At 48.8% G+C, this 27,405-nt stretch overlaps 1 protein-coding gene across 1 annotated transcript in view; it reads right to left on the reverse strand.

Annotated features, from left to right (window-relative positions):
• Positions 1-27,405, reverse strand: part of LOC135054899 (gastrula zinc finger protein XlCGF57.1-like) — a 52,467-nt gene that overhangs the window by 12,939 nt on the left and 12,123 nt on the right. Inside the window, exons 3-4 of the mRNA XM_063958357.1 lie at positions 17,733-17,906; positions 17,002-17,125 (exon numbers count right to left, since the gene is read on the reverse strand). Of these exons, the coding sequence (XP_063814427.1) occupies positions 17,002-17,125; positions 17,733-17,906 (298 nt within the window). The remainder of the gene's footprint in view (positions 1-17,001; positions 17,126-17,732; positions 17,907-27,405) is intronic.

Raw genomic sequence — 27,405 nt, forward strand, 5'->3', positions numbered from 1 at the left:
AGTGCTGCGGCCCTTGAAGTCTTCTTCAAAAAGCTCTTTTCAGGGCTGCCTAGCGCAGCCCCACCTGTCAGTGACCTACTCTGCAGGGACCAACTTACAAACTGAGCTGAGCTCCAGTGCCTGGAGGCGGGGTTATAGAGGAGGCAGTGCAATGCATCCTGGGAGCAATCAAAGCTTTAGCCTGTTGGTGCCTCGGATCAAGATCCAACTCTACACCCCCGATGTATTCCCTGTGGAATCCCAGTGTACCCCGCTGCAGAAAGGTCATTTTTCAACCACATCTATTTTTTGGGAGCATTATATTTGCTATTCACCTAATCCACTATCCAAGAAAATCACCACTATACATTTCTGCATACATCTCCCTAGAAAAATCATTATTCTCTGCCCTGTGAAGGAAATCTAGTAATTGACAGTTTGCAAAATCCTGATGGAAAGCTCCTATAATAATCTCACTGGTTTACCAGATTTGTTTATATTCCATTGTGATTGCCCATTGATTTCAATGGATGATGCTCTTTAATGGGCAAAGACAGCCTATAGCATTGAACCTGATGCTCTGTTCAGTAAAGAAATATTTGTGTTACTTTCTATCAGTGCTCGTCAGGATAATCAGTGATGGCTGGAAGCAGTGAATGGGAGCAATGCTATTTTTGGTGCCAGCTACCAGGAACATAAAGGGCAGCTCATTACTGTGTGATCAATCACTGCATGATTAGGAATTACTTGATGATCACCCAATTGCCACAGAAATGGTATACTTAGTAATGAAAAACGGGACTCTTGAATTATTGACATTTAAACGGGTGGTCTTCAGTATGCCGACTGTCGGGATCCCGGCGCACAGTATACCGGCGCCAGAATCCCGACAGCCGACATACCGACACTTTTTCTCCCTCGTGGGGGTCCACGACCCCCCTGGAGGGAGAATAAAATAGCGTGGAGCGCGTAGCGCACCACCGTGCCCGCAAGGGGCTCATTTGCGCTCGCCACGCTGTCGGTATGCTGGTCGCCGGGAGCCCGGCCACCGGCATACCATATTACACCCATTTAAACAGCTGGCTAAATAAATTGATTTTGGTAAAGTTACTATCTCACTGTACTCCACTGGGGCCACCAGATTGCTCTTTGTATTGTATGTTTATTGTGATTAATATTGTTATCACTGTTAAATTTGTGGTATATTTTTAGTGGGAATTCAAGCGCTGACATTACTGTTATGTTGTAGCGGCATTTTGACTGTCCGGTAACTAGTTAATAATATCTGAAAAACTGACAAATAAGTGTGACAATTTCTGCTTGTTGAGAATCCCAACACTGCAAGTGTTCATGTATAGATGGAATACGCTTTCTATGTTCGTTTTGGCCCCTATCCGATGAGCCTTTATCTTCATTTCTCTTACGTCCTAGAGGATGCCGGGGACTCCAAAAGGACCATGGGATATAGACGGGATCCGCAGGAGACATGGACACACTAAAAGACTTTGACTGGGTGTGAACTGGCTCCTCACTCTAGGCCCCTCCTCCAGACCTCAGTTAGATTCTGTGCCCAGGAGAGACTGGACACACACTAGGGGAGCTCTACTGAGTTTCTCTGGAAAGACTTTATGTTAGGTTTTTTATTTTCAGGGAGACCTGCTGGCTACAGGCTCCCTGCAGCGTGAGGGGAGAGAAGCAGACTTACTTCTTCTTAGTTAAGGGCTCTGCTTCTTAGGCTACTGGACACCATTAGCTCCAGAGGGTTCGATCACTTGGTGCGCCTAGCTGCTTGTTCCCAGAGCCGCGCTGTCACCCCCCTCACAGAAGCCGGGTGAGTATGAGAAGAACAGAAGACTTCAGTGACGGCAGAAGACTTCAGTGACGGAGGTACATCGCAGTGGTCGCGCTGCGCTCCATGCTCCCACACACACACCAACGGCACTCACAGGGTGCAGGGCGCTGGGGGGGGAGCGCCCTGGGCAGCAAGTTACTGAGGGCCTTTTGACTGGCAAAAGAGGCATATTCGGTCACCGCGCACGATACCCCCGCCAGTATAAAAAAATTCAAATTTAAGCGGGACTACAGCGCGCCGGGAAGGGGCGGGGCTTAGCCGCACAGCTTACCAGCGCCATTTTATCTCTTCACAGCCGCTGCAGAGACGCTGGCCCGGACCTCCACTCTCCTTACAAGTGCAAGGGAGCAAAACGGGAGGGGGGGGGGGCACAGACAATTTGGTGCTGCATATGTATATGTATTTACAGCGCAGCCATCATATATTATTTATTTTGTAGTATATGGGCACTGGGGTGTGAGCTGGCATACTCCCTCTGTGTTCTCTCTACAGGCTTCCCTGTGGGTCTGTCCCCTTTTGGCCGGTGTGAGTGTGAGTGTGTCGGTACTGCGTGTTGACATGTCTGAGGCGGAGTGTTCCTCCCCGGAGGAAGTTACTGGGGGCACGGAGAAAGATTTGGGAATGACTCTGTCGGCATAGCAGACTGCTGATTGGGTGAATATGTTGAGTACATTGAATGCAAACGTGGCATTATTGTCTAAGAGGCTAGATAAATCTGATTCTCAGACACAAACATGGAGAAAATCCATGGAGGACGCTTTGTCTCAGGTACAGACCCCCTCAGGGTCAGAAAAACGTTCATTTACTCAGATGGCAGATACAGATACCGACACAGACTCCGATTCCAGTGTCGACTTCAATGAAGCCAGTTTACATCCGAAAGTGGTTATGAGTATTCAGTACATGATTGTGGCTATTAAAGATGTTTTACATATTTCTGAAGAGCCTGCTGTTCCGGATGAGAGGGTTTGTTTGTATATGGGAAAAAAGCCTGAGGTGACTTTTCCCCCCTCTCATGAACTGAACGCTCTTTGTGAAAAGGCTTGGGAGTCGCCTGACAAAAGGTGGCAGATTCCCAAGAGAATTTTTATGGCATATCCTTTCCCCTCTGACGACAGGGAGAAATGGGAGTCGTCTCCCAATGTGGACAAGGCTCTGTCCCGACTGTCCAAAAAGGTGGCGCTTCCGTCTCCTGACACGGCTGCCCTCAAGGATCCGGCGGATCGCAAGCAGGAGACGACATTGAAGGCCATTTTCGTTACTACTGGTGCACTACTCAGGCCTGCTGTGGCGTCAGCGTGGGTGAGTAGTGCTATTGCTAAGTGGGCTGATAATTTAGCTTCTGACATGGATACACTGTGATCTCCAGCCTAGAAGGGGGGGATTTTGATAAGGATAAGGATAACATTCTTTTGACTCTTGGTTATATCAAGGACACTGCAGATTACCTAAAGGATGCGGCGAGGGATATTGGCCTCTTGGGATCAAGGGCCAATGCCATGGCGGTCTCGGCCAGGAGGGCGCTGTGGATTCATGAATGGAATGCTGATGCCGACTCCAAGAAAGCTATGGAAGCTCTCCCTTTTAAAGGTAGTGTCTTGTTTGGTGACGGCCTTGCTGACCTGGTGTCTACCGCTACTGCGGGTAAGTCATCTTTTCTTCCTTATGTTCCCACACAACAGAAAAAGGCGCCCCATTATCAGATGCAGTCCTTTCGGCCTAATAAATACAAAAAAAGAAAGGGCTCGTCCTTCCTCGCTTCAAAGGGTAGAGGAAGGGGAAAAAGGTCGCCTGCTGTGTCTGGCGCCCAGGACCAAAAGTCCTCCCCCGCCTCTACCAAGTCCACCGCATGACGCTGGGGCTCCCCTGCGGGAGTCCGTGCTGGTGGGGGGCCGTCTCCGAATCTTCAGTCAGGTCTGGTTTCAATCGGCCCTGGATCCTTGGGTCTTAGACATAGTGTCCCAAGAGTACAAACTGGAGTTTCAGGAGATGCCCCCCCGCCGCTTTTTCAAATCGGCCTTGCCAGTTTCTCTTCCAGAAAGAGAAGTGGTAAATGCTGCGATACAAAAGCTGTGTCAACAGAGGGTCATTGTCCCAGTTCCCCCGTCCCAACGAGGGGAAGGGTTCTATTCAAGCCTCTTTGTCGTGCCGAAGCCGGACGGCTCGGTCAGACCGCTTCTGAACCTAAAATCCCTCAATCCATACTTGAAAACTTTCAAGTTCAAGATGGAATCTATTCGAGCTGTGATCTCCAGCCTAGAAGGGGGGGATTTTATGGCGTCAGTCGACATAAAGGATGCCTACTTACACGTCCCGATATATCCTCCTCATCAGGCCTTCCTAAGATTTGCGGTGCAGGATTGTCATTACCAATTTCAAACGTTGCCGTTTGGGCTTTCCAAGACCCCGAGGGTCTACACCAAGGTGATGGCGGAAATGATGGTACTCCTACGCAAGCAGGGGGTCACAATTATCCCGTACTTGGACGATCTCCTGATAAAGGCGAGATCAAAAGAGCAGTTGCTAAGACATGTGGAACTCTCCCTGACGGTTCTGCAAGATCATGGTTGGATTCTAAATTTGTCAAAGTCTCACTTGATTCCAACAACTCGGCTGCCCTTCTTGGGCATGATTCTAGTCACGGAACTACGGAGGGTGTTTCTTCCGGCGGAAAAAGCTCTGGAAATCCAGACCATGGTCAAGGAGATTCTGAGACCGGCAAGTGTGTCGATTCATCAATGCACTCAAGTGCTAGGGAAGATGGTTCCGGCTTACGAAGTTATTCCGTTTGGCAGGTTTCATGCCCGGGTGTTTCAGTGGGATCTGCTGAACAAATGGTCCGGGTCTCACCTGCACCGGAAAATAAGTCTATCTTCCAGGACTAGAATTTCTCTCCTGTGGTGGCTGCAAGGTTCTCAACTTCTAGAGGGACGCCGATTCGGAATCTAGGATTGGGTCCTACTGACCACAGATGCAAGTCTCTGAGGCTGGGGTGCAGTCACACAAGGAAGAAGTTTCCAGGGAAAATGGTCAAGCCAGGAATCTTGTCTCCACATAAATGTTCTCGAGTTAAGAGCCATTTACAACGGCCTCCTGCAAGCGAAGAACCTTCTTCAAGGTCTCCCTGTCTTGATCCTCCAGTCGGACAACATAACAGCGGTGGCGTACGTAAACCGCCAGGGCGGAACAAAGAGCAGGGTGGCAATGGCGGAGGCCACAAGAGTTCTCCGCTGGGCGGAACAGCACGTGAGCGCTTTGTCAGCAGTCTTCCTTCCGGGCGTGGACAACTGGGAAGCAGACTTCCTCAGCAGACACGATCTCCATCCAGGAGAGTGGGCCCTTCATCAAGAGGTATTTGCAGAAGTGACAAGGCGTTGGGGAATTCCTCAAATAGACATGATGGCGTCTCGCCTCAACAAGAAGCTTCAGAGGTATTGTTCCAGGTCAAGGGACCCCCAAGCCAGTGCAGTGGACGCCCTGGTAACTCCGTGGGCGTTTCAGTCGGTGTATGTGTTCCCTCCACTTCCTCTCATTCCAAGAGTGTTGAGGATTATAAGACGAACAAGGGTTCAGGCAATACTCGTCGTTCCAGATTGGCCACGGAGGGCCTGGTATCCGGATCTTCAGGAATTACTCGTAGAAGATCCTTGGCCGCTTCCTCTAAGAGAGGACCTGTTACTGCAGGGGCCATGCGTGTTTCCGGACCTACCACGGCTGCGTTTGACGGCGTGGAGGTTGAACGCCAAATCCTAGCTCAGAAAGGTATTCCCGGGGAAGTCATCCCCACTCTCCTTAAGTCTAGAAAGGAGGTCACGGCAAAACATTATCACCGTAGTTGGAGAAAATATGTGGGTCGTTTCCTCCATTTTATGCAGGCAGGCGTGGATGCAGGCCTGAAATTGGGTTCCATCAAAGTGCAGATTTCGGCTTTATCTATTTTCTTTCAAAAGGAATTGGCCGCCCTTCCTGAGGTTCAGACTTTCGTGAAGGGAGTGCTGCATATCCATCCTCCGTTTGTGCCACCCGTGGCCCCGTGGGATCTTGAAGTGGTGTTACAGTTTCTTATGTCTCACTGGTTTGAACCTTTGCGAAAGGTTGAGTTAAAGTTTCTCACTTGGAAAGTGGTCATGCTTTTGGCCTTGGCGTCTGTCTCACAAGAGCCCATATTTGATTTTTCATGTGGATAGAGCGGAATTGAGGACTCGTCAACAATTTCTGCCGAAGGTGGTTTCTTCGTTTCACATAAATCAACCTATTGTGGTACCTGTGGCTATGAAGGCTGTCGCAGTCCCAAAGTCTCTTGATGTCGTAAGAGCTTTAAAAATTTATGTCGCCAGAACGGCTCTTGTTAGGAAAACGGAAACACTGTTTGTCCTGTATGCTTCCAACAAGATTGGAAATCCTGCTTCCAAGCAGACAATTGCACGCTGGATTTGTAATACGATTCAGCATGCTCGCTCTTCGGCTGGGTTGCCATTGCCGAAGTCCGTAAAGGCCCATTCTACTAGGAAGGTGGGCTCGTCTTGGGCGGCTGCCCGAGGGGTCTCGGCACTTCAACTTTGCCGAGCAGCTACGTGGTCGGGTTCAAACACTTTTGCTAAATTCTATAAGTTTGATACCCTGGCTGAGGAGGACCTCATGTTTGCTCAATCGGTGCTGCAGGGTCATCCGCACTCTCCCGCCCGGTCTGGAGCTTTGGTATAGACCCCATGGTCCTTTTGGAGTCCCCAGCATCCTCTAGGACGTAAGAGAAAATAAGAATTTACTCACCGGTAATTCTATTTCTCGTAGTCCGTAGTGGATGCTGGGAACTCCGTAAGGACCATGGGGAATAGCGGGCTCCGAAGGAGGCTGGGCACTCTAGAAAGATTTATGACTACCTGGTGTGCACTGGCACCTCCCACTATGACCCTCCTCCAAAAGCCTCAGTTAGGACACTGTGCCCGGACGAGCAGACATAATAAGGAAGGATTTAGAATCCCGGGTAAGACTCTTACCAGCCACACCAATCACACCGTACAACTCGTGATACTATATCCAGTTTGACAGTATGAAAACAACTGAGCCTCTCAACAGATGGCTCAACAATAACCCTGTAGTTAACAATAACTATTTACAAGTATTGCAGACAATCCGCACTTGGGATGGGCGCCCAGCATCCACTACGGACTACGAGAAATAGAATTACCGGTGAGTAAATTCTTATTTTCTCTGACGTCCTAGTGGATGCTGGGAACTCCGTAAGGACCATGGGGATTATACCAAAGCTCCCAAACGGGCGGGAGAGTGCGGATGACTCTGTAGCACCGAATGAGGGAACTCCAGGTCCTCCTCAGCCAGGGTATCAAATTTGTAGAATTTTGCAAACGTGTTTGCCCCTGACCAAGTAGCTGCTCGGCAAAGTTGTAAAGCCGAGACCCCTCGGGCAGCCGCCCAAGATGAGCCCACCTTCCTTGTGGAATGGGCATTTACAGATTTTGGCTGTGGTATGCCTGCCACAGAATGTGCAAGCTGAATTGTACTACAAATCCAGCGAGCAATAGACTGCTTAGAAGCAGGAGCACCCAGCTTGTTGGGTGCATACAGGATAAACAGCGAGTCAGATTTTCTGACTCCAGCCGTCCTGGAAACATATATTTTTAGGGCCCTGATAACGTCTAGCAACTTGGAGTCCTCCAATTCACTAGTAGCCGCCGGTACCACAATAGGCTGGTTCAGGTGAAACGCTGACACCACCTTAGGGAGAAATTGGGGACGAGTCCTCAACTCTGCCCTATCCATATGGAAAATCAGATAAGGGCTTTTACATGATAAAGCCGCCAATTCTGACACTCGCCTGGCTGAAGCCAAGGCTAATAACATGACCACTTTCCACGTGAGATATTTCAGATCCACGGTTTTTAGTGGCTCAAACCAATGTGATTTTAAGAAACTCAACATCACGTTGAGATCCCAAGGTGCCACAGGAGGCACAAACGGGGGCTGAATATGCAGCACTCCTTTCACAAATGTCTGAACTTCAGGTACTGAAGCTAGTTCTTTTTGAAAGAAAATCGACAGAGCCGAGATCTGTACTTTAATGGAGCCTAGTTTTAGGCCCATATCCACTCCTGCTTGCAGGAAATGCAGAAATCGACCTAGTTGAAATTCCTCTGTTGGGGCCTTATTGACCTCGCACCATGCAACATATTTTTGCCATATGCGGTGATAATGCGTTGCCGTAACATCTTTCCTGGCCTTAATAAGCGTAGGAATGACTTCTTCCGGAATACCCTTTTCCTTTAGGATCCGGTGTTCAACCGCCATGCCGTCAAACGCAGCCGCGGTAAGTCTTGGAACAGACGAGGCCCCTGCTGTATCAGGTCCTGTCTGAGCGGTAGAGGCCACGGGTCCTCTGAGAGCATCTCTTGAAGTTCCGGGTACCACGCTCGTCTTGGCCAATCCGGAACCACGAGAATTGTGTTTACTCCTCGCTTTCTTATTATTCTCAATACCTTTGGAATGAGAGGCAGAGGAGGGAACACATAAACCGACTGGTACACCCACGGTGTCACTAGAGCGTCCACAGCTATCGCCTGAGGGTCCCTTGACCTGGCGCAATATCTTTTTAACTTTTTGTTGAGATGGGACGCCATCATGTCCACCTGTGGTTTTTCCCAACGGTTTACCAGCATCTGGAAGACTTCTGGGTGAAGTCCCCACTCTCCCGGGTGGAGGTCGTGTCTGCTGAGGAAGTCTGCTTCCCAGTTGTCCACTCCCGGAATGAACACTGCTGACAGTGCTAGTACATGATTCTCCGCCCATCGGAGAATTCTTGTGGCTTCTGCCATCGCCATCCTGCTTCTTGTGCCGCCCTGTCGATTTACATGGGCGACTGCCGTGATGTTGTCTGACTGGATCAGCACCGGCTGGTGTAGGAGCAGGGATCTTGCTTGACTTAGGGCATTGTAGATGGCCCTTAGTTCCAGAATATTTATGTGAAGGGAAGTCTCCTGACTCGACCATAGTCCTTGGAAGTTTCTTCCCTGTATGACTGCCCCCCAGCCTCGAAGGCTGGCATCCGTGGTCACCAGGACCCAGTCCTGTATTCCGAACCTGCGGCCCTCTAGAAGATGGGCACTCTGCAGCCACCACAGTAGAGACACTCTGGTTCTTGGAGACAGGGTTATTAAGCGATGCATCTGAAGATGCGATCCGGACCACTGGTCCAACAGGTCCCACTGAAAGATTCTGGCATGGAACCTGCCGAAGGGAATTCCTTCGTAAGAAGCCACCATCTTTCCCAGGACCCGTGTGCAGCGATGCACTGATACCTGTTTTGGTTTCAGGAGGTCTCTGACTAGAGATGACAACTCCCTGGCTTTCTCCTCCGGGAGAAACACTTTCTTCTGGACTGTATCCAGAATCATACCCAGGAACAGTAGCCGTGTCGTCGGAACCAGCTGTGACTTTGGGATATTCAGAATCCAGCCGTGCTGGTGCAGCACCTCCTGAGATAGTGCTACTCCCACCAACAACTGTTCCTTGGACCTCGCTTTTATTAGGAGATCGTCCAAGTACGGGATAATTAAAACTCCCTTTCTTCGAAGGAGTATCATCATTTCCGCCATAACCTTGGTAAATACCCTCGGTGCCGTGGACAGTCCAAACGGCAGCGTCTGGAATTGGTAATGGCAATCCTGTACCACAAATCTGAGGTACTCCTGGTGAGGATGGTAAATGGGGACATGCAAGTAAGCATCCTTGATGTCCAGGGATACCATGTAATCCCCCTCGTCCAGGCTTGCAATAACCGCCCTGAGCGATTCCATCTTGAACTTGAATTTCTTTATGTACGTGTTCAAGGATTTCAAATTTAAAATGGGTCTCACCGAACCGTCCGGTTTCGGTACCACAAATAGTGTGGAATAATACCCCGGCCTTGTTGAAGTAGGGGTACCTTGATTATCACCTGCTGGGAATACAGCTTGTGAATTGCCGCTAGCACCGCCTCCCTGTCTGAGGGAGCAATCGGCAAGGCAGATTTTAGGAACCGGTGGGGTGGGGACGCCTCAAATTCCAGCTTGTACCCCTGAGATACTATTTGCAGGATCCAGGGATCCACCTGTGAGCGAGCCCACTGATCGCTGAAATTTTTGAGGCGACCCCCCACCGTACTTGGCTCCGCCTGTGGAGCCCCACCGTCATGCGGCGGACTTGGAAGAAGAAGCGGGGGAGGACTTTTGCTCCTGGGAACCTGCTGTTTGTTGCAGCCTTTTTCCCCTACCTCTGCCTCTGGACAGAAAGGACCCGCCTTTTCCACGCCTGTTTTTCTGGGTCCGAAAGGACTGAACCTGATAAAACGGCGCCTTCTTAGGCTGTGAGGGGACATTGGGTAAAAATGCTGACTTCCCAGACGTTGCTGTGGAAACTAGGTCCGAGAGACCATCCCCAAATAATTCCTCACCCTTATATGGCAACACTTCCATGTGCTTTTTTGAATCTGCATCTCCTGTCCACTGGCGAGTCCATAAGCCTCTCCTAGCAGAAATGGACAATGCACTTACTTTAGATGCCAGTCGGCAGATTTCCCTCTGTGCATCTCTCATATATAAGACTGAGTCTTTTATATGGTCTATGGTTAACAGGATCGTGTCTCTGTCTAATGTGTCAATATTTTCTGACAGTTTATCTGACCACGCAGCGGCAGCACTGCACATCCAAGCTGACGCAATAGCTGGCCTAAGTATAATGCCTGTGTGTGTATATACAGACTTCAGGATCGCCTCCTGCTTTCTATCAGCAGGTTCCTTGAGGGCGGCCGTATCCGGAGACGGTAGTGCCACCTTTTTAGACAAACGTGTGAGCGCTTTATCCACTCTAGGGGGTGTTTCCCAACGTGACCTATCCTCTGGCGGGAAAGGGAACGCCATTAGTACCTTCTTAGGAATTACCAATTTTTTATCAGGGAAAACCCACGCTTCTTCACACACTTCATTTAATTCATCTGATGGGGGAAAAACTACGGGTAGTTTTTTCTCTCCAAACATAATACCCTTTTTAGTGGTACCTGTAGTTATATCAGAAATGTGTAACACCTCTTTCATTGCCTCAATCATGCAGTGAATGGCCTTAGTGGGCATCAGGTTAGACTCATCGTCGTCGACACTGGTGTCAGTATCAGTGTCGACATCTGGGTCTGCTTGAGGTAGCGGGCGTTTTAGAGCCCCTGACGACCCATGCGACGCCTGGGCAGGCACGAGCTGAGAAGTCGGCTGTCCCACATTTGGCATGTCGTCAATTTTCTTATGTAAGGAGTCTATACGTGCACTCATTACTTTCCATAAGCCCATCCACTCAGGTGTCTGCCCCGCAGGGGGCGACATCCCTTCTAAAGGCATCTGCTCCGCCTCCACATCATTATCCTCATCAAACATGTCGACACAGCCGTACCGACACACCGCACACACACAAGGAATGCTCCGAATGAGGACAGGACCCACAAAAGCCCTTTGGGGGGACAGAGTGAGAGTATGCCAGCACACACCAGAGCGCTATATAATGCAGGGACTAACTGAGTTATGTCCCCTATAGCTGCTTTTTCTATATAATATATACTGCGCCTAAACTTAGTGCCCCCCCTCTCTGTTTTTACCCTGTTCTGTAGTGTAGACTGCAGGTGAGAGCCAGGGAGCTTCCTTCCAGCGGATCTGTGAAGGAGAAATGGCGCCAGTGTGCTGTGAGATAGCTCCGCCCCTTTTCCGCGGACTATTCTCTCGCTTTTTTCCATATTCTGGCAGGGGTATTTTCCACATATATAGCCTCTGGGACTATATATTGTGGAGTTTTTGCCAGCCAAGGTGTTATTATTGCTTCTCAGGGCGCCCCCCCCCAGCGCCCTGCACCCTCAGTGACCGGAGTATGAAGTGTGTATGAGGAGCAATGGCGCACAGCTGCAGTGCTGTGCGCTACCTTGGTGAAGACTGATGTCTTCTGCCGCCGTTTTTCCGGACCTCTTCTTGCTTCTGGCTCTGTAAGGGGGACGGCGGCGCGGCTCCGGGACCGAACACCAAGGACTGGGCCTGCGGTCGATCCCTCTGGAGCTAATGGTGTCCAGTAGCCTAAGAAGCCCAATCCGGCTGCAAGCAGGCGAGTTCGCTTCTTCTCCCCTTAGTCCCTCGCTGCAGTGAGCCTGTTGCCAGCAGGTCTCACTGAAAATAAAAAACCTAAACTATACTTTCTTTCTAAGGGCTCAGGAGAGCCCCTAGTGTGCATCCAACCTCGGCCGGGCACAAAATCTAACTGAGGCTTGGAGGAGGGTCATAGTGGGAGGAGCCAGTGCACACCAGGTAGTCATAAATCTTTCTAGAGTGCCCAGCCTCCTTCGGAGCCCGCTATTCCCCATGGTCCTTACGGAGTTCCCAGCATCCACTAGGACGTCAGAGAAAATAGGATTTTAATACCTACCGGTAAATCCTTTTCTCCTAGTCCGTAGAGGATGCTGGGCGCCCATCCCAGTGCGTACTGTTGCTTGCAGTTGTATTAGTGGTTGTTTTCGGTTACACGATAATTGTGTATCGGTTACGTTCAGCTTGTTGCTGTCTTTTCGTTCATACTGTTATCTGGTATTCCTGCTAATCCAGTTGTACGGTGTGTTGGTGGTGTGAGCTGGTATGTATCTCACCCTTAATTTTACAAAAATCCTTTTCCTCGAAATGTCCGTCTCCCCTGGGCACAGTTCCTATAACTGAGGTCTGGAGGAGGGGCATAGAGGGATGAGCCAGTTCAAACCCAATCAAAGTCTTTTAGTGTGCCCATGTCTCCTGCGGATCCCGTCTATACCCCATGGTCCTTTTGGAGTCCCCAGCAACCTCTGCAGACTAGGAGAAAAGGATTTACCGGTAGGTATTAAAATCCTATTATTACATTATTCCATTGACATGCGTGAAGAGATAAAGGAAATGTAGTGCAACGCTGTTTTTATAGAGGTGCATGAATAAAAGAGCAGATTATTATGGGTGGGAGGAGGGGGAGCAAAATATCAGCGCTCGTATGCACCCTTGGCAAGGAGCATTACCCTTGGCAAGGAGCATTACCTATACACCCTTGACAACGAGCATTACCCTTGGCAACGAGCATGAAACCCCTGGCAACGAGCATGACACCCATCGCATGAAACCCCAGGCAACGAGCATGACACCCATCGCATGAAACCCCAGGCAACAAGCGTGACACCCAGCGCATGAAGCCCCTGGCAACGAGCATGACACCCAGCGCATGAAACCCAAGGCAACGAGCATGACACCCAGCGCATGAAACCCCTGGCAACGAGCGTGACACCCAGCGCATGAAACCCCTGGCAACGAGCGTGACACCCAGCACATGAAACCCCTGGCAACGAGCGTGACACCCAGCGCATGAAACCCCTGGCAACGAGCGTGACACCCAGCGCATGAAACCCAAGGCAACGAGCGTGACACCCAGCGCATGAAACCCAAGGCAACGAGCGTGACACCCAGCGCAAGAAACCCCTGGCAACGAGCATGACACCCAGCGCATGAAACCCCTGGCAACGAGCATGACACCCAGCACATGAAACCCCTGGCAACGAGCATGACACCCAGCGCATAAAACCCCTGGCAACGAGCATGACACCCAGCGCATAAAACCCCTGGCAACGAGCATGACACCCAGCGCATGAAACCCAAGGCAATCAGCGTGACACCCTGAGCATGAAACCCCCGGCAACGAGCAGCTAATTTAAAAGTAATTAGAAGCTTTACTGTAGGACATAATGTATCACGTGCATTGTGGTGTGTGGCATAATATGGTGCAGAGGGCATTACTGTGTGTGGCTTAATATGGTAGAATGTTTTTTTTTTCCTGTGGTGGCCAGGTCTGCTGTTGCAGGGTCATTTCCTGTGGTGGCTAGGTCTGTTGTTGCCGGGTCAAAAACTGGGGTGTAAGGTAGTCTTTTCCTGAGAGGCCACTTTAGTGATGTCCACGCCCCCTCGCTGGGACCGCGCGCACTTAAAAAATTATTTTTTTTATGTCTGTTTGGCACATTTTTTAATGTCTATTGGGGGGGAGGGGGAGGGGTGGGTGTGTGACATTTTTTTAATGCTCGCACTGGGAGCCAAATTGTCTTGAAACAACCCTGTTAACAAGTTTCGATATATTAGCTTTCTTAAAAGCCAAACCATTACTTTATTGATGCACCTCTGAGCTTCTTTTCTTTGGTAGGAGATCCAATTTTAAAGAGTGTATTGTGTTATGTGCTTATTTTTATGTGTAATATGTAATAAAAACCCCATTCGTAGGGGGTTATTTATCATAGGCCTGCAGTCAGGACTTGGCCTGCTTGCAATTGTGAAGAATGCAATTGTTAAGAATATGATTTAAGAATGGAGTTAGAACCGGAACTGAAAACCATTTCTCCTCTCTTCACAGGTAAAAACACCATCTTCATGCTTGTATATCTGAGTCTCTCATCTCTCTCTGGCTACACTTTTCACACCCCAAGGAAGTTTGTCTGCAAATGTCTGTGATCCTTCTTCAATGCAAAATAACCTCTGTTAATTAGCTGAACTTCTGATTGCATACCTCCCCCTTTGCCAGCTGATATAGTTGGAGCATTTAAGAGCAATATTATCAAGGCCTGCAGTCAGGACTTGGCCTGCTTGCAATTGTGAAGAATGCAATTGTTAAGAATATGATTTAAGAATGGAGTTAGAACCGGAACTTGAACTGGATTTGGACTACGCTAAAATCTCAAATAATACAATTTCCCCAAACACTGCAACTCGGGACCATCATGTGGCCTCTCCTTACCTCTGCCTTGAGAACACCAGGACCAATGCCTACTACTTCTCTGTCCAAGAACATCATGACTGCCCCCAAGACTACCCCTCAAGCTGAGCAGGGAACTGAGGGGCGTGCGCATCAGGACCAGATTTTGCTGGGTCAGTTCCATTGGACATTAGTGTGCACTCCACATCCTTACACCCACCCGCACTGCTCCCCACACTCTCACACCCACCCGCACTGCTCTCATGAGACCAGGACATTTATCATTTTCACAAATTAATGTTTTCCTGCAAATGTGTCTTTCCCTTCTTTCTTCTTACAGGGTACTTTCCCCCCACTGTGTGCTATTCCTGTAATGTGTACCTCCATTGGTTGCACACCCTGCCAGCAGTAACCTACACAGTGCGCCTCACATGGCTGCCTCGGATGGTCCCTCCATGGGCAGGGTGTGCTTCATTTGGATCTTTCCATGCAGGGTATAGCATACTCCTACACTCATGTCAGTTTTCCCGTAAATGCATTTGTCCCTTGTATGGCTCATCTCCCACTGTGTAACCTTCGTAGTGCGCCCAACATGGCTGCCTTATCTGGTGCACTTGTGGATGGGATGAAAAATACATGGACCTGATGGTTTTAGTGGAACCCTACTCTGAACCTAAGGACTCTGCAATCTCCCCGTTTTGTGTTCTCTTCTGGGGGTGGACTATTCCACCCTGGGTAATCCTACGCAGAGCGCCTAAGATGGCTGCCGCACCTGGTACCTTGTGAGGGTGGAATACACAACCCCTGGGAGGTTATTACCCAAAATGCTTACACCAACCCTGCATTATGCTTTCTGTCTTTATTGTCTGTGTGGTTTATCTTTTGATGTAATACTTAAATCTTCTGTTTTATGTGCATTGTTTGAGTTCTAGTTGGCGCCGCGGATGGCTGCGTCGGTGCTGCTCTGCCAAGCAGCCTTTGTGTTTAGTCCTACGTGTATAATATGTCTAATATGTTGAGTCTATTGTACAGTTGCAATGTGCAGTATCAACTCATACGTGTAATGTGTGTAATGTATGCTATGTTCTTCCCCCTTCGTATGCTATGTATTCCCCCTTCATGTTGCTGCTTGGCGATGCATTGTACCACAAAGAATTCCTAGTGTACGTGAGTACACCTGGCCAATAAAGCTGATTCTGATTCTGATAGCTTGGAGAGAGATAAAATTGTGAGAGATAAAGTACCAACTAATCAGCTCCTAGCTGTTATTTTTCAAACACAGCCTGTAAAATGTAAGGCAGAAGTCGATTGGCCAATACTTTATTGCTTTCAATGTGATCTCTCTCCAATATTTGATAAATACCCCCCATATTATTAATCTATAAACACATTGGATAGAGTCAAAAATGAACATCCTCAATGAGTAGGACTCAATCTATACATGAACACTTTCGGTGTTGTCAACAAGCAGAATTTGTGGAAGAAATTGTTACATGTGTTTGTCATTTTTTCGCAGGTGTTTTTAATCAATGTTAATTCAGTACAGTACTGCAGGTTTTTTTTGGTTTTATAATTATAAAATCACACAGCACTAGTAACATATATGTACAATGTTTGCAATCGCCCACTAAGGGGTCAATCCAATTAAATGCGAGTTGGGTCCTGCGAGACGTTCTTAAGTGCAAAAATCAGCCATTTGACACCTTTTAAGAACCTGCAGTACTTTCCTTATGGCCACCAATACTCCTTTCATACAACAGACCCGGGAAATTGCTGTGTCTAGCAAGCTGTCTCAGCCCGACCCTGGGAAGGCCCGGGTCGTTTCCTTTCAGACATACAGAAATCCCGGGTTGATGCACATTCACTTGAAGGAAGTCTGAAAAGGGTACTACAGCCTTCTAGATCATGGGTTTTCAACCTGTGGAACTACACATCCCAGCATGCCCTGCCTCAGTTTGAGCATGCCTTAATAGCAAAACTGTGGCAGGGCATGCTGGGATGGGTAGTTGCACAGCAGCTGGAGGTCCGCAGGTTGAAGACCCCTGTTCTAGATAGTCCTGCTTGCTATCTCAGTTGCTATTTTGTTTGGGTCCAATATGGTTTCCTCCGCTTTTTCATGCATTTCTCATGGGTCGCATTTTATAGAAAAGTCACGCAACCTTGCTACAAACTGGCATTTCTAATTGTATCTTTCATTTCTCGGGTGCCCGCATTCACGCCATGAATGCAAGTTTCATGAAAGAAATTCGCTTTGGCAAACTTGCACATAATTGGATTGACCCCTAAGTCTTCTCTACATATCTATACATAAAGCCTTGATAGTGACACCACCACTTACACTGTCACAGGTGTCACAGTATAGCCTCATTTTACACAAACTGTACCATAAATCTATCTCTTACCACACGATTGTAGAGGCTTGTCATCCTCCATCATGGCATGCTTGTAGAGATCCTTGTGTCCCTCTAAATACTCCCACTCCTCCATGGAGAGATAGACAGTGGCATCCTGACACCTTATAGGAACCTGACACACACAATGACACAGTCATCACCCAGACACCTCCCCTGGTGTTACTGTATAATGTCCCATTCCCAGCAGTCACCTCTCCAGTCATCACCCAGACACCTCCCCTGGTGTTACTGTATAATGTCCCATTCCCAGCAGTCACCTCTCCAGTCATCACCCAGACACCTCCCCTGGTGTTACTGTATAATGACCCATTCCCAGCAGTCACCTCTCCAGTCATCACCCAGACACCTCCCCTGGTGTTACTGTATAATGCCCCATTCCCAGCAGTCACCTCTCCAGTCATCACCCAGACACCTCCCCTGGTGTTACTGTATAATGCCCCATTCCCAGCAGTCACCTCTCCAGTCATCACCCAGACACCTCCCCTGGTGTTAATGTATAATGTCCCATTCCCAGCAGTCACCTCTCCAGTCATCACCCAGACACCTCCCCTGGTGTTACTGTATAATGCCCCGTTCCCAGCAGTCACCTCTCCAGTCATCGCCCAGACACCTCCCCTGGTGTTACTGTATAATGCCCCGTTCCCAGCAGTCACCTCTCCAGTCATCACCCAGACACCTCCCCTGGTGTTACTGTATAATGTCCCATTCCCAGCAGTCACCTCTCCAGTCAGCAGCTGAATGATCTTGTTGGCGAGTTCCAGGATCTTCTGCTCTTTGTCTCTCGCATGTGTCAGTGAGTGAGGTGGGGGATCCGTGATGGGGCTCTGGGTCCTGCTCCCTCCTCCTGAATCACAGGCACTACTTATACTAGGCTTCCTCATTACTATATAATCCTGTGAATTAGAACACAATGTCACTATATAAATGCATACAACTCCACCCTTCTTTTATATTTTAAATTACTGCTTATTGACAGGATCTGGAGAAAACCAAGGTCTGCGCCTTTATCTGACTAGCTGACGATAGATGGACTAGCTTTTCTCTTGTGGTAAAAAATATTGGGTTCTTGTTTTAGCCAGAATAAATAGGGTCCAGGGAAGAGATAAACAGGACAGCCGCTGTCAGATTTGCCAAGAAAGGTAATTACCTAGTAGAGGGGGATTTCTGAAGGTAACTAGCCAAAGCATGACTCAATGTTTTACCATAATAAGATGAAAAATCACCTACAGACAACAGAAGTGATTTTTCTCTTGCAATGACATAAATCATTTAATGAATGACTTAATTATTAATAACATTTTCCTCAACCCACGTAAGAGTTTCTGTTGTCTTTAGGGGAACACGGAACAGGAGACCGCCCCACCCCCTAAAATAATTCTCTATTGCACATGCGAATAACGGCCAGTGCCATTTTGTCTGTGATTTCTGCAGTGACGAGCATAAGGTTAAGTATAGTCAACGGGTGCCAGGCCAGCGCAAACTCTGCCCACATTCTAGATACACCATTGTGTGTGCATAAATCGCTTTGGCAGGTGCTTCTGCAAGCTGCTGCGTAGCAACCGTAGCCAGTCAGATGGTATATGTCATTATGACATGTGGCATTGTAGGCTGCCATATCAAAAAATAGGATTTTAATACCTACCGGTAAATCCTTTTATCTTAGTCCGTAGAGCAGAGGTTCTCAAACTCGGTCCTCGAGAGCCCACACAGTGCATGTTTTGCAGGTAACCCAGCAGGTGCACAGGTGTATTAATTACTCACTGACACATTTTAAAAGGTCCACAGGTGGAGCTAATTATTTCACTTGTGATTCTGTGAGGAGACCTGCAAAACATGCACTGTGTGGGCCCCCGAGGACCGAGTTTGAGAACCTCTGCCGTAGAGGATGCTGGGGTAACCATAAGAACCATGGGGTATAGACGGGATCCGCAGGAGACATGGGCACTTTAAGACTTTGAATGGGTGCGAACTGGCTCCTCCCTCTATGCCCCTCCTCCAGACTCCAGTTATAGGAACTGCGCCCAGGGAGACGGACATTTCGAGGAAAGGATTTATTGTTAAACTAAGGTGAGATACACACCAGCTCACACCTCAAACACGCCGTACAACATGGCATTCAACAGAACTCCAGCCTACGGCCTGAACAATGCCAGCAACAGGCTGACTATAACGTAACACAAACTGTGTATAACCAGAACTAACAACTGCAGATACATTACGCACTGAGAAGGGCGCCCAGCATTCTCTATGGACTAAGAGAAAAGGATTTACCGGTAGGTATTAAAATCCTATTTTCTCATACGTCCTAGAGGATGCTGTGGTAACCATAAGAACCATGGGGTTTATACTAAAGCTCCAGAATGGGCGGGAGAGTGCGGATGACTCTGCAGCACCGATTGACCAAACATGAGGTCCTCCTCGGCCAGGGTATCGAACTTGTGAAACTTTGCAAAAGTGTTTGAACCCGACCAAGTAGCTGCTCGGCATAGCTGTAACACCCAGGACGCGCCCACCTTCCTTGTAGAATGGGCCTTCACCGATTTCGGTAACGGCAATCCAGCCGTAGAATGAGCCTGCTGAATCGTAGCCTGCTGAATAGTCTGCTTGGAAGCAGGAGCCCCAATCTTGTTGGGATCATACAGGACAAACAGAGCCTCCGTTTTCCTAATCCGTGCTGTCCTGGCGACATAAATTTTTAAAGCTCTGACCACATCGAGAGACTTCGATTCCACTAAGGCGTCAGTAGCCACTGGTACCACAATAGGTTGGTTCATTTGGAACGACGAAACCACCTTTGGCAGAAATTGCTGACGAGTCCTCAACTTTGCTCTATCTTCATGGAAGATCAAATAAGGGCTCTTGTGAGACAAAGCCGCTAACTCCGATACCCGCCTTGCGGATGCCAAGGCCAACAGCATGACCACTTTCCAAGTGACGAATTTCAATTCCACCTTTTGTAAAGGCTCAAACCAATGTGATTGAAGGAACTGCAACACCACATTAAGATCCAATGGTGCCACTGGGGGCACAAACGGAGGTTGGAAGTGCAACACGCCTTTTACGAAAGTCTGAACCTCTGGAAGGGAGGCCAATTGTTTTTGGAAGAAAACCGATAAGGCCAAAATTTGCACTTTAATTGAGCGCAACTTCAAATCCGCATCCATACCTGCCTGTAGAAAATGGAGAAACAAACACATATTTTCTCCAAATACAGTGGTAATGTTTGGACGTTACTCCCTTCCTAGCTTGCAGAAGTGTGGGAATGACTTCACTGGGAATACCCTTTCGGGTTAGGATCTGGCTTTCAACCGCCAAGACGTCAAACGTAGCCGCGGTAAGTCTTGATACACGCACGGCTCTTGTTGTAACAGATCCTCCCGTAGAGGAAGAGGCCAGGGATCTTCTATGAGTAATTCCTGAAGATCCGGATACCAAGCCCTCCTTGGCCAGTCTGGAACAATGAGGATCGCCCGAACCTTTGTTCTTCTTAAGATCTTTAGCACTTTTGGAATGAGCGGAAGCGGAGGGAATACATACACCGACTGAAACACCCAAGGTGTCACCAGGGCATCCACTGCTATTGCTTGAGGATCCCTCGACCTGGAACAATATCTCTGAAGCTTCTTGTTGAGACGAGATGCCATCATGTCTACTTGAGGTATTCCCCAAAGACTTGTCACTTCTGCGAAGATCTCTTGATGAAGACCCCACTCTCCTGGATGGAGATCGTGTCTGCTGAGGAAGTCTGCTTCCAAGTTGTCCACTCCCGGAATGAAGACTGCTTGTATGTCTTTCCGCCCAGCGGAGAACCCTCGTGGCCTCTGCCATCACCGCTCTGCTTTTCGTTCTGCCTTGTAGGTTTATGAACGCTACTGCCGTTATATTGTCCGACTGGATCAGTACGGGCAGATTGCAAAGCAGATGTTCCGCTTGAAGAAGGCCGTTGTAAATGGCTCTTAACTCCAGAACGTTTATGTGTAGACAAGTTGCCAGGCTTGACCATCTTCCCTGGAAGTTTGCCCCCTGTGTGACTGCTCCCCAGCCCCGGAGACTCGCATCAGTGGTTACTAGGATCCAGTCCTGGATCTCGAACCTGTGCCCCTCTAGGAGGTGAGAGCTGTGCAGCCACCACAGGAGTGAAATTCTGGTCTTGGAAGACAGAATTATTTTCCGGTGCATGTGCAGGTGGGATCCGGACCACTTGTCCAACAGGTCCCACTGAAACACTCTGGCATGGAACCTGCCAAACTGAATGGCGTCATAGGCCGCCACCATCTTCCCCAGTAAACGAGTGCATTGATGGACTGACACTCTTGTTGGTTTCAGAATTTGTCTCACCTGGTTCTGAATTTCCAGAACCTTTTCCACTGGAAGAAACACTGTGTCCAGAATCATTTCCAAAAACGACAGTCGCGTCGTCAGAATCAACTGTGATTTTGGCAAGTTTAGGAGCCAACCGTGTTGTTGTAGAACTGCCATGGTGAGCGTAATGTTCTGCACCAATTGGTCCCTGGATCTCGCCTTTATCAGGAGATCGTCCAAATACGGGATAATCGTGACTCCTTGTTTGCGAAGGAGAACCATAATCTCCGCCATCACTTTGGTGAAAATCCTTGGAGCCGTGGACAGACCAAACGGCAACGTCTGAAATTGGTAATGACAATCCTGAATTGCAAACCTAAGGTAAGCCTGATGCGGAGGATAAATGGGAACATGTAAGTAGGCATCTTTTATGTCCACCGACACCATAAAATCCCCTTCCTCCAGGCTGGATATCACTGCTCAGAGGGACTCCATCTTGAATTTGAATCCTCTTAGGTAGAACTTGAGGGATTTTAGGTTCAAGATTGGTCTGAACAGGCTCGAATAAAAGCATTCTCCCTGTTGTGACGGGGGAACCTTGATAATGACCTGATTTTGACACAACTTTTGTATTGCGCCGCATACTACCTCCCTGTCTAGAAGAGAAGCTGGTAAGGCCGATTTGAAAAATCGGCGAGGGGGAACGTCTTGAAACTCCAGTTTGTACCCCTGGGAAACTATTTCTAAAACCCATGGGTCCAGGTCCGAACGAACCCAGAACTGACTGAAGAGTTTGAGACGTGCCCCCACCGGTGCGGACTCCCGCAGAGGAGCCCCAGCGTCATGCGGTGGATTTTGCAGAAGCCGGGGAGGACTTCTGCTCCGGGGAACCTGCAGTGGCCGGTGACTTTTTACCCCTTCCCCTTCCTCTAGAAGCAAGGAAGGAAGAACCTCGGCCCTTCCGGTATTTATTGGGCCGAAAGGACTGCATCTGATAGTGGTGTGTTTTCTTTTGTTGTGAAGGAACGCAAGGCAAAAATGATGACTTACCCGCGGTGGCCGTAGATACCAAATCTGTGAGACCTTCACCAAACAAGACACCACCCTTATATGGCAGAGATTCCATATTTTTCCTGGAGACAGCATCAGCATTCCATTGATGGATCCACAATGCTCGTCTAGCCGAGACTGACATGGCATTAGCTTTTGATCCCAAAAGGCCAATATCTCTCGCCGTTTCCTTTAGGTAGGCCACTGCGTCCCTGATATGACCCAGTGTCAAAAGGACGCTATCCCTATCTAGGGTATCTATCTCAGATGACAAGTTATCTGCCCACTTTTCGATAGCACTACTCACCCACGCAGACGCTATGGCAGGTCTGAGCAGCGTACCCGTGGTGGCATAAATGGATTTTAACGTATTTTCCTGCTTGCGATCCGCAGGGTCCTTAAGGGCTGCCGTATCAGGAGACGGGAGAGCCACCTTTTTAGACAAGCGGGATAGGGCCTTGTACACAATGGGGGGTGACTCCCACTTTTCCCTATTCCCAGAGGGGAACGGATACGCCACCTGAATCCTCTTGGGAATTTGAAATTTTCTTGTCAGGGCTTTCCCAAACCTTTTCAAATCATGAGAGGTAGGAAATGTTACCACAGGTTTCTTTTCTTTATACATACAAACCCTTGTCTCAGGAACAGCAGGGTCCTCAGAAAATAAGATTTTAAACCTACCGGTAAATCTTTTTCTCCTAGTCCGTAGAGGATGCTGGGGACTCCGTGAGGACCATGGGGGTATAGACGGGCTCCGCAGGAGACATGGGCACTCTAAAGACTTTAGATGGGTGTGCACTGGCTCCTCCCTCTATGCCCCTCCTCCAGACCTCAGTTAAGAACTGTGCCCAGAGGAGACGGACAGTACGAGGAAAGGATTTTTGTTAATCTAAGGGCAAGATACATACCAGCCCACACCATCCACACCGTACAACATGGAATATACGAACCAGTTAACAGTATGAAACAAAACAGCATTAGCCAGAGACTGATCAAACTGTAACCTAACCCTTATGTAAGCAATAACTATATACAAGCCTTGCAGAATTTAGTCCGCACTGGGACGGGCGCCCAGCATCCTCTACGGACTAGGAGAAAAAGATTTACCGGTAGGTTTAAAATCTTATTTTCTCTTACGTCCTAGAGGATGCTGGGGACTCCGTAAGGACCATGGGGATTATACCAAAGCTCCAGACCGGGCGGGAGAGTGCGGATGACTCTGCAGCACCGATTGAGCAAACACGAGGTCCTCCTCAGCCAAGGTATCAAACTTATAGAATTTAGCAAAAGTGTTTGTACCCAACCAAGTAGCTGCTCGGCAAAGTTGTAATGCCGAGACACCTCGGGCAGCCGCCCAAGAAGAGCCCACCTTCCTAGTGGAATGGGCGTTTACCGAATTTGGTAACTGCAATCCAGCCATAGAATGAGCCTGCTGAATCGTGTTACAGATCCAGCGGGCAATAGTCTGCTTAGAAGCAGGAGCGCCAACCTTGTTGGCTGCATACAGGACAAACAGTGCCTCTGTTTTCCTAACCCGAGCCGTCCTGGCTACATAAACTTTTAAGGCCTTGACTACATCAAGAGATTTGGAATCCTCCAAGTCACCCGTAGCCACAGGCACCACAATAGGTTGGTTCATATGAAACCACCTTAGGCAGAAATTGAGGACGAGTCCTCAACTCTGCTCTATCCACATGGAAAATCAGATAGGGGCTTTTCTGAGACAAAGCCGCCAATTCGGACACCCGCCTCGCAGATGCCAAGGCTAATAACAACATGACCAGTTTCCAAGTGAGAAATTTTAATTCAACCGTTTGAAGAGGTTCAAACCAGTGTGACTTAAGGAACTGTAACACCACGTTAAGGTCCCATGGCGCCACTGGGGGCACAAAAGGAGGCTGGATGTGCAGCACTCCCTTTACAAAAGTCTGGACTTCGGGGAGAGAAGCCAATTCCTTCTGAAAGAATATTGACAGGGCCGAAATCTGCACCTTAATGGAGCCTAACTTTAGGCCCATATCCACTCCTGTCTGCAGAAAGTGGAGAAAACGGCCCAGGTGGAAATCTTCCGTAGGAGCATTCTTGGCTTCACACCAAGATACATATTTCCTCCAGATACGGTGATAATGTTTCGCCGTCACCTCCTTCCTAGCTTTTATCAGAGTAGGGATGACTTCCCCCGGAATACCTTTCCTAGCTAGGATTTGGCGTTCTACCGCCATGCCATCAAACGTAACCGCGGTAAGTCTTGGAACACGCAGGGCCCCTGCTGCAACAGGTCCTCCCTGGGAGGAAGAGGCCACGGATCTTCTGTGAGCATTTCCTGAAAATCTGAATACCAGGCCCTTCGAGGCCAATCCGGAACAATGAGTATTGTCTAGACTCTTTTTCGTCTTATGGTTCTCAGTATTTTTGAGATGAGTGGAAGAGGAGGGAACACATAGACCAAAGGAAACACCCACCAGGGCGTCTACTGCTACAGCCTGAGGGTCCCTTGACCTGGAACAATACCTCCGAAGTTTCTTGTTGAGGGGTGACGCCATCATGTCTATTTGAGGAAGCCCCCAATGACTTGTTATCTCTGCAAAAACTTCTTGATGAAGACCCCACTCTCCTGGATGGAGATCGTGTCTGCTGAGGAAGTCTGCTTCCCAGTTGTCCACTCCCGGAATGAAGACTGCTGACAGCGCGCTTACGTGATTTTCCGCCCAGCGAAAGAATCCTGGTGGCTTCCGCCATTGCCACTCTGCTCCTTGTCCCGCCTTGGCAGTTTACATGAGCCACGGCTGTGACGTTGTCCGATTGAATCAGAACAGGTAGGTCGCGAAGAAGAGTCTCTGCTTGTCGTAGGCCGTTGTATATGGCCCTTAATTCCAGCACGTTGATGTGTAGACAAGCCTCCTGGCTTGACCACAGTCCCTGAAAAGGTCTTCCTTGTGTGACTGCTCCCCATCCTCGGAGGCTCGCATTCCGGGGTTACCAGAACCCAGTCTTGAATGCCGAACCTGCGACCCTCTAGAAGGTGAGCACTCTGCAGCCACCACAGGAGAGACACCCTGGCCCTGGGGGACAGGCTTATTTTCTGATGTATTTGTAGATGGGACCCCGACCACTTGTCCAGAAGGTCCAACTGAAATGTCCTCGCATGGAACCTGCCGAAGGGGATGGCCTCGTAGGCCGCCACCATCTTTCCCAGCACTTGAGTGCATTGATGAACTGACACTCTTTTTGGCTTTAACAGGTCTCTGACCATGCTCTGGAGTTCCTGGGCTTTTTCCGTTGGGAGAAAAACCCTCTTCTTTTCCGTGTCCAGAATCATGCCTAAAAATGATAGCCGAGTCGTTGGAATCAACTGCGAATTTGGCAGATTTAGGATCCAGCCGTGTTGCTGCAGCACTCTCAGGGAGAGTGACACGCTTTTCAGCAACTGATCTCTCGATCTCGCTTTTATCAGGAGATCGTCCAAGTATGGGATAATTGTGACTCCTTGCCTGCGGAGGAGCACCATCATTTCCGCCATTACCTTGGTGAAAATCCTTGGGGCCGTGGACAGCCCAAACGGCAACGTCTGAAACTGGTAATGACAGTCCTGTACAGCGAATCTCAGGTACGCCTGATGAGGATAAATGGGGACATGAAGGTATGCATCTTTTATGTCTAGTGATACCATAAAATCCCCCCCCTTCCAGGCCGGAGATCACTGCCCGGAGAGATTCCATCTTGAATTTGAACTTTTTTAGATACAGGTTTAGGGATTTTAGATTCAGAATGGGTCTGACCGAGCCATCCGGTTTCGGGACCACAAATAGGGTTGAATAGTACCCTTTCCCCTGTTGTATTAGGGGAACCTTAATAATCACTTGCTGTTTACACAGCTTTTGTATTGCAGCTAAAACTATTTCCCTCTCTGGGGGAGAAGCTGGCAAAGCCGACTTGAAAAAATAAGATTTTACTCACCGGTAAATCTATTTCTCGTAGTCCGTAGTGGATGCTGGGAACTCCGAAAGGACCATGGGGAATAGCGGCTCCGCAGGAGACTGGGCACAACTAAAGAAAGCTTTTAGGTCACCTGGTGTGCACTGGCTCCTCCCACTATGACCCTCCTCCAAGCCTCAGTTAGGACACTGTGCCCGGACGAGCTGACATAATAAGGAAGGATTTTGAATCCCGGGTAAGACTCTTACCAGCCACACCAATCACACCGTATAACTCGTGATACTATACCCAGTTTAACAGTATGAAAACAACTGAGCCTCTCAACAGATGGCTCAACAATAACCCTTTAGTTAACAATAACTATGTACAAGTATTGCAGACAATCCGCACTTGGGACGGGCGCCCAGCATCCACTACGGACTACGAGAAATAGATTGTGGATGCTGGGAACTCCGAAAGGACCATGGGGATTATACCAAAGCTCCCAAACGGGCGGGATAGTGCGGATGACTCTGCAGCACCGAATGAGAGAACTCAAGGTCCTCCTCAGCCAGGGTATCAAATTTGTAGAATTTTGCAAACGTGTTTGCCCCTGACCAAGTAGCAGCTCGGCAAAGTTGTAAAGCCGAGACCCCCCGGGCAGCCGCCCAAGATGAGCCCACCTTCCTTGTGGAATGGGCTTTTACTGATTTAGGATGCGGCAGTCCTTCCGCAGAATGCGCCAGCTGAATTGTGCTACAAATCCAGCGAGCAATAGTCTGCTTAGAAGCAGGAGCACCCAGCTTGTTGGGTGCATACAGGATAAATAGCGAGTCAGTTTTCCTGACTCTAGCCGTCCTGGAAACATACATTTTCAAGGCCCTGACTACGTCCAGCAACTTGGAATCCTCCAAGTCCCTAGTAGCCGCAGGCACCACAATAGGTTGGTTCAAGTGAAAAGCTGATACCACCTTAGGGAGAAACTGGGGACGAGTCCTCAATTCTGCCCTATCCATATGGAAAATCAGATAAGGGCTTTTACATGACAAAGCCGCCAATTCTGACACACGCCTGGCTGAAGCCAAGGCCAATAACATGACCACTTTCCACGTGAGATATTTTAGA

Source organism: Pseudophryne corroboree, chromosome 3 (assembly GCF_028390025.1).
Source record: "Pseudophryne corroboree isolate aPseCor3 chromosome 3, aPseCor3.hap2, whole genome shotgun sequence".
Taxonomy (NCBI): domain Eukaryota; kingdom Metazoa; phylum Chordata; class Amphibia; order Anura; family Myobatrachidae; genus Pseudophryne; species Pseudophryne corroboree.